This window comes from Pygoscelis adeliae, unplaced genomic scaffold (genome assembly GCF_000699105.1).
Source record: "Pygoscelis adeliae isolate BGI_AS28 unplaced genomic scaffold, ASM69910v1 Scaffold27, whole genome shotgun sequence".
NCBI classification, from domain to species: domain Eukaryota; kingdom Metazoa; phylum Chordata; class Aves; order Sphenisciformes; family Spheniscidae; genus Pygoscelis; species Pygoscelis adeliae.
The window spans coordinates 6646638-6654715 of NW_008825410.1; the positions used below are offsets into that span (position 1 = coordinate 6646638).

General features: G+C 35.1%; 1 protein-coding gene across 3 annotated transcripts in view; it reads left to right on the forward strand.

The window, feature by feature from the left end:
* The window catches only part of CACNB2 (calcium channel, voltage-dependent, beta 2 subunit), an 89574-nt gene that overhangs the window by 54929 nt on the left and 26567 nt on the right, over positions 1-8078 (forward strand). For 2 of the 3 annotated variants that reach the window (XM_009330557.1, XM_009330556.1), the window contains exons 6-8: positions 3873-3892; positions 7192-7272; positions 7588-7646. In XM_009330557.1, coding sequence (XP_009328832.1) covers positions 3873-3892; positions 7192-7272; positions 7588-7646 — 160 coding nt within the window. Of the gene's footprint in view, positions 1-3593; positions 3728-3872; positions 3893-7191; positions 7273-7587; positions 7647-8078 lie in introns of all 3 variants that reach the window. The other variant, XM_009330555.1, reaches the window with a different exon arrangement.

Sequence of the window (8078 nt, forward strand, 5' to 3'; positions counted from 1 at the left end):
CTTCTGGTACAGGAGAAGAAGCAGCAATAAGAATAAAAATTCCCAAGAGCTTTCTGCAGTAGCATCAAGAATGGCATTATTTTACAACAGGAACTTTCAGTTTCTCAATTCTGATCATGAGGATGTGCTTCACGTAATTCTAGCATACTGGATATTTTTTGCCTTTTGTGACAGATTTTGCACAAACACTGTTTTGTACTTGGAGCATCAACAGACATTTAACTTCAGTTAGGTTGGATTCAAGAGGTATGAAGCAAATACATGGCGAGTTGGTGGAGGAAACTGGCATTAGCTCCTTGAAAAAAGCATAGCAGAAGATTACAAAATTAAAAAAAATTCTACTAAATTCAGTTGCTGCATTGCTGGATGTTTTATCTTCTCCTGAGAGAGAACATGTACATTTTGAATACCCGAAATCAGAAAATATTAATGAACGTTGCTAGTGCCTTGTCTGCTGAGGCAAAGACATGTATTTTCCAATCACATTAGTTTATATAGAGCCTGGTCTACAGAGCAGGCATCTTAAAATGATCCTGAATATTTTAAAGTATTTACATGGACATTAAGAGCGAGACAGAGGAATTCAATCAAGTTATGGTAGTAGCTTAATTTGATTAAAATATTTGAAAAATATATCTGTCTGTCTTGTGAAACCATGAATTTGTTTGTAACAACCAACTTTATTACAATTGCAGTTTGTTTATCAAAATTCCACTTAAGTTCCCTACCTCCCTTTTTTTTTGAAAATATATTTTTAGTGTAGTAACATGTTTCCATCACAAGTCTGTAGAACGCACCGTAATCTTTTATTTTACTTTAAACTGTCATATTTACTGTTAAGACCCACTTTTTGAACAACTGCATTTTTGCAGTAGAAAGTGTCCATTGGCCTATGTTGTAATTTTATAGTTAGAGCATTGGAAATGATATAATATTTTTTTGTATCCTAAAAACACTTGAACAGCAGAACATACGAAATTTTCAGAATGTTGCACAGAATTTAGAGGTAAGAGAATGGGCAGCCTACTTTGGTTACGAACTGACTGATTCCTAGCGATGCTGTGATTTTCATTGCATTGATTCATTTCTTCGACAGTAGTTTTCAGAAACCTGTTTTTCTGGAGAAGGAAGAAAATCTGGTTAAATTTATTTAGTTACATTGAAGATTTGGAGAATATTTAGGAATGGTACACATTAGCTTATTCTGTAATCTTAAGATTTTGGGTCTGCAGTATTATTTTTTTTTGCTTATCACAGCCCTAGAAGGGTGAAAGAGGCATAGTTTGTGACTAACACAAGAACTCAAGTGACTTTGAAGTACAGTTCAATTATTGTTCCCAGGCCTCCTCTTTGTGAAAGTATAATAAATGACAAATACATAAATTATTTAATGAGTTGAAGGGATTGTAACTGAATAAGCGAACTTCATTTTTTTACTTTGAGTCAGGTTTTTTTTTTTTTCAATATAAACTAGTGCCACAAAACAAAAAAAAACCCAAACAAGATGAAGAACCAGTGAAAAACAACTGAAAAGGAGGCTCATAGCCATATAAATAATCAATATTGTATTGATACAGTAATCAATCCATACAGTCCTCATGGGCCACCAAACAGGATGAGGATAATGGTGAAAATGACTTTGAAAAAAACCCAATGAATTAAAGATAATTAACAGTAAAAGAACTAGCACAGAAGATTGTTACATAGTGTGAAGACTGAGAATGAAAAATGGAGATATTGATATCTAGCTGATCAAATGCTGCATTTCTTTTTTACAGGAAAAACCTAACAACCCTGATTTTTCTTTTCTGATGATTTTAGTTGAACATAGAACGAAAGGGTTTAATATGCCTTATTATGAGTGATTTATAGCATCTGTGCTGGCCTGTATTCAAGAAAAAGATAATATGTTCTTTTTATACTTATGAAGAGGATGAAGGAACAGTGTTGCTAGAAGAAAATGTTACGTGATTTCTGTGGCTGTTTTTAGAAGCAGGAGTATAGAAACAGGGTGCAGATCTACTCACAGGTTTTCCTGGCAAGGGCAGCCTCAAAGGTACAGTTCTGTAACTCAAGGATTGTCAGGCATCATGGCATTAGATCTGTGGATAATTCAAATGGGAAAATATACTTTACTCAAACAGAAGAGATCACTGTCCCAAGCGTCTCTTAAATCAGTAGCTGCATGTAGGCTTGACAGAAATATTTATTTTTTGCATAATTTAATAGCACATGCTGCTGAATTAATTGATGTCCCGCTCATCAAGCAGCTGAAAGCAGGTCACTAAGGTGGTTTCATAATAGTTTGCAATGCTTAAATATGAGTTTGGATGAAGTCAATGCAAACGATACTGCTTACACATCTATTTAGAATTAGATTCAGTTCGACATAATGGCACGGCAAGATAAGCACATGTTACCAGTGCGTGTCCAGGGGCGGGCAAGATCCTTACACACAAGGATGGTGTTGCACGGCTTGTTTGTGGATCACTTTTGTGTATGTACTTGCTTTCTGAAGACAAATTTAATACATTACTTAAGATCAAGATTGAGCATTGTAAACAAGAAAGCCTTTTTTTTTTGTTTGGTTTGGTTTGGTTTCGGACGTAGTTAGCAGGTATCTGTTGGACTCAGCATTCAGGATAACATGGCTTTGCATTTTGAAAATGTATTTATTGCTGAGTCCATGATGATTTTTGCTTAAACTGTTGTTACGTACTTGCTAAAGAGGGTAAATATTTTATATGTATGGTATAAGTGCTGTGTGCTGTATATTCTTTTGCGGTAAAGGTTGAACAGCAGTGGTTTTTTGTATTCACTTCCATTTTGCCCTGCCTACATCCTCACTCTTTACAACAGGATCCAGGTCTCCGAGACAAGCTGGGATCAATTTCCTCTCTTCTGCTACCCATTCTTTTTAGTTTTCACTATTAGTAGGTCTGTTTTTATTATTTCTAATAAATGTATCTATCTTATGACTACTGTGCATTTTTAGTTAAAATGGTTAAAAATGCCAATTGTAGTCCACCCTGAGACAAATGTAGATATTATTGTACCAGTATCAGGCTGATTTTGTCTTCAGAAGTGTTTTTTCTTCTGTTTCTTAATTTCCTATAGACATGCTAGTGACATGTCAAATTTCAATTGATGAAACCCATTTTGAATTAGTGTTCATTGCTATAGAATAATTCAAATGTTGTTGGCCAAGTTCTAGTGTTTACATTGGTGAAAGTCTTACCTATTCCAGTGAACTAGTTTGGATTTACACTGCTGTAACAAGAAAGAACTTGGCCATTGCTCTGTTTTGTAAGAGTAATTCTGTGTATGTCTGATGTAGCTGTGTAAAAGGGGATCAGAGGAAAATGTTATAGTAGCTGTTACAGATTGCCTTCTGTCTTCTAATCCTAATGTACTGCACCTTTAAATTTTTCCCTTTGTTTTATTGTGTTTTGTACTCATGGTTGATTTTTTATTTTTTATTTATTTATTTATTACTCTGGACAGTTTTATTTTTCTTTACCTGTTATTTCCTTTTTAACCTATCTTTACTTTCCCTGTCATCTGATAATTCTGAATTGTTTGTCTGTATATAGCTATAGACATAGATGCCACTGGCTTAGATGCAGAAGAAAATGATATTCCAGCAAACCATCGCTCCCCCAAACCCAGTGCAAACAGTGTAACATCACCCCACTCCAAAGAGAAAAGAATGCCCTTCTTTAAGAAGGTAACACCGACTTCCAAGCTCCCATCTGTCCACCTGCTCACCTGCACTGCGTCACATTTCTAGTCCTGTTAACTGTCTGCGTCCTTTGACAAGCCAATAACATGCATGCTTTGTTGTTCTTTGTTTCTTTTCCATGCTGCTGTAGCTAAGCAGAAGCAGAAATCGGTAAGTTTATATCGACATTACCTGTGTTTATCCTGCCACTGGCATCATTAGCATTATTACCCCAGATTAATAATGCAGCTATTCTAGAATTAAGGAAGAAATGTATCGAGCTGTTAGTGGATTCAGTACAAGAAAAGAAACAGTCCCAGGTTCAGTGCGTCCGTGAAACTCTGCTACAGTACGTATCCTTTTTGATGGAATAATAGGACACACTTAGAAGGCCTTCTAAAAGTTTGAGAAATTTATTTTTAATAAATCCATATAATGCACCTCTCTAGTGCATGCTTATTCTTTCTATCTTTCTCAAGTTATTTTTTTTCCTTATAACTCAATCTATTGAAATCATTACTAGAATCTCATCAGATACTCAGATTGTGCTTAGAAAACAAATAGTCAAAACCATTGTATTTTTCATTTAGTCAGTATTTAAACTTCTAAATCACTAGGTGCAAAATCTGCAGGTAAACAAGACCAGTGGAAAACCGCATACTTGTTTTGATCGTTTACTTTGAGTTTTTCCTGTTGTCATGTATAAATTATCAGCCAAATGTTCTTGCCATCCATCAGTCAGACTTTCTTAGTATCTCAGCTATTGGAAATGGTACTGGTGGTTCCCTGGAGAGCCAATGTCTCTCCATAGATAACCCAGATAACTACAAAATTATGCAGTTGGCATCCTGTTACGGCAAACTGCAATACATTTCTAGGATCTTTGCTGGAATAAGTTATCAAGACATTAGGTAGCAGCCAAACTATGCGGTTAAATACCATATTTCTACTTTTTGGTTTTTAAATCTTAGTCTTCGTAGCTCTTGTTCATTTGTTTTTAGCCGCTCACTTAAATCTACAAATAACAACAGACTGTTATAAATGCTTATAAACAGTGCCAAGTGACACTGTTGCCATTGCTGTGGATGCTCTCATGTTTAGTAAATAAAACTTTTTCTCTCTCTCTCTTTTCTCTTGAACTCCTTTAAATAATATTGGATCCTTCTCATTTCCAAACTCACCAGTATTTGCTTCAGTAGGGCCTGTTAAGTACCACATCAATCACAGTCCACTATGGAAATCAACAGCAGTTTCTTGCTTCTGAGTAATTTCTTATTCAATCATATTTATAACCAAGTATAAATGCTAAGGAAGAATAATACATGCTGAATAATATATGTTCACATGTATTGGATGCTATCTGCATCAGCATCTTTCGAAGATGCAACTTCTAGATGAGCCACCTTGGACCTGGATGGTGGGTAGTCCCATCTCCCTCTTCATTCTGTGGTGCCTCTTCCTTCTGTATCAGAATCACTACTGGTTATAGTGGTTTTTGTAATACTGACATTTACAGTAAATACTGGGTGGGCATCCTAAACTTATCATACATAGTCAAACCACTGAGCAAAAGCCATATGGTCAAAACTAAACTTTATGCCAAGTTCATATTTGAACTTGAATCTGCAAGTGAAAGCTGTATAGTTCTGTGCCAGTCCCTTAGAAAATATTAGATTCTCTAATGCTGAATTAAAGAACTTTAATGCTTCCATTAGATAACTTTTACTCAATTTTCTGCTGACAGCTTCATTACTTCAAGCTGTAAAGATTAGAGAAAAAAAAAAATGCCTGTTTCGACAGAACAGATTTTAAAAATACCCCGTATTCCATCAAATAAGGTAATTTCTGTGCTTTCCCTAACTTTCAAATAGCTGGTTAACTTTTAGCATGAATACCTTTGGTTGAGTCAGCCACATTAAGACAAAGATCTGTTGCATCAGGACACTCATGCTGTAAGCACTTACACATCTGTAACGAATTTTTCTTAGGATCTGTCTCTAATATCCTTATCAGATTATTAGTAATATTAGCAAGAACAGTGAAGGGCTGCATTTTGATACTGGCACAGCATAATTGCAGGGTTTTGCTTTGAAATGTGTTGAGTCAGATTCTGCACTGTGTAAAATAAGCTAATTTCACATGCTTATGATGCCTTGGGCACTAGTATTCATTCTTATGTTACTAATTATCTGGTGAAGCTACAGGTAACAAAAAATAAGATAAATTACGTTGAAAAACCATTCGCAAAGATGTTTTCCATGTTTTAGACTGCTTTAGACTGCTGCTTGTGTAGCATTTTGTGCTGTCACTGTATTAATGTCTGTCTTTGTGTTTTTGTGTTTCGGAATGTATATACTTATTTTAATGTTATTGTGAAACACCTTGGGATACATTGAGTACTGAAACAATAAACAATGACTGTATTCTGTGATCTTGCCTGATGTATTTGTACTATGTTGGTATTTGAAAAATAGATCTGGCATACCTTTTTCCATATCACCCACACGTTCCTGGGTTTGGATTTAAATATTTTTTTTCCCCAAGACAAAGATAAACCAAACCCTCCCTTACAAACAAAAAACTCGTTCTGATAAGATACATTCTTGGTGATACATATTGAATAGCTCTTTATTAAAGAAAAAACCCCAGTTTAATTTGTTTATATCTTATTTTGATAACATTAAAATTTTTTGCAATCTTTGGAAGCAGGCAATCTTTTTATCTTTGTATTTTAAAATACTTTTTACAAATTGTGCACGATACATCAGTAAGTAGTTTGGTGAATGTTGTGCTAACAGAATCCAATCTTGGGTGGTGTCGGGAACTTCCCAAAGTGGAAGGATTGCTATCCCAAGCTCTGTTTATGAAAATTTTCTATAAATACAAACTTGATCAGTCATTATTTTGATTTCATTTGCAAGTGAATTGCGGATGCAAATGTGCAAGTCAGACTATGAGTGCTCCCATGGGAATTTGCAGTGGTGTCACAATGTTTGGTCAAGCAGTGGGCAGACCTGAACATAAAAAGAGATGTGTTATGCTTTTCCCCTCCCTTTTTATTTTATTTTTCTCCTTCATAATTTGCCTACGTAAAATTTTGGTGGGAAGCAGATGTCACAGCTCTAGAGTCAATCATTTCAAATCATTAACTATTGGAAATAACCTTTGCAATTAACCAGTTAGGAATTATGGAGTGGGACATGTGAATGTCTCCAGAATAACAGTTTTGTAGCTATCCAGAGCAAATATGAAAACAGCAAGAAAACCAAAAGTCAGAGAGAAGCTTTTTCAAAAGAAATCCCTGAACGTGTTTTGTCCTTATCTTGTACTACCAGTTTTCGGGAAAAGTTATTGAATCCATGATTCCTGTGTTGGTGACATCACTGGAAATTCAGAGTTCCTAATATTGTAAGTAATGTGTAATACTTTCTCTACGTGCTGCGATGCTGAAAGCTTTTTCTGTTTTGCAGACAGAGCACATCCCTCCCTATGATGTAGTGCCTTCTATGCGACCAGTAGTTTTAGTGGGGCCTTCTCTGAAGGGATACGAGGTAAGTGATCGTTGTGAATCTTTTTCTTTTGCCAAAAATACTGTGCTTCATTCGTATTTGAATGTTCAAAGGTAGTTCAGCTGAATAACATAATTTATATCATAGACAAAAATATAGATAGTTTTTATTTCTGCCAGATACCTGCTTACATGTATTTTATTTCATATCAGAATTCAGATTAAAAATAAATTACTTACATTCCAATCATATTGTTCAGATATAAGATTTACTGTCAACTTTATTACATATTATTATTAGCATCAGGTGTTATGAGTTTCCTATGTGATTATTAATTTGTTGTTTGTTTGCTTCTAGGTAACAGATATGATGCAAAAAGCATTATTTGATTTTTTAAAACATAGATTCGAAGGGCGGTAAGTACTTTGCAATGCAAATCTACTTGAGTTCAGGTCCTGTTTAGGTACTGCCAGGTTTTTAAGAAATAATGATATTCTTGGCAAAATATGTGTAGAAAATTAGGAATGGCAGCTAATTCCTTGCTCAGTGGACTATAGCGCTTCCTTAGCAGAGCACACTGAGGCCGTATTGCAGTGGGAAGTATTCAAGAGCTTATATATGTTGAGAGTGGAAAAAAGGATGTTCATGACTGACATTCATACTCTGCATTGCTAGATACTTATCTACAGATTTAATAAATGTGTACTATTCAAAAAATCTTTCATTTAAGTATTTTTAAGCGATATCTCATCAATGCTTCCTGGGTTCTATACAAGTTGATGGGCGCCACCATTCCATCTCAGCTCTAGTTGCTTACAGTGGCATCTAACTTGGAACGAGTGTTATGA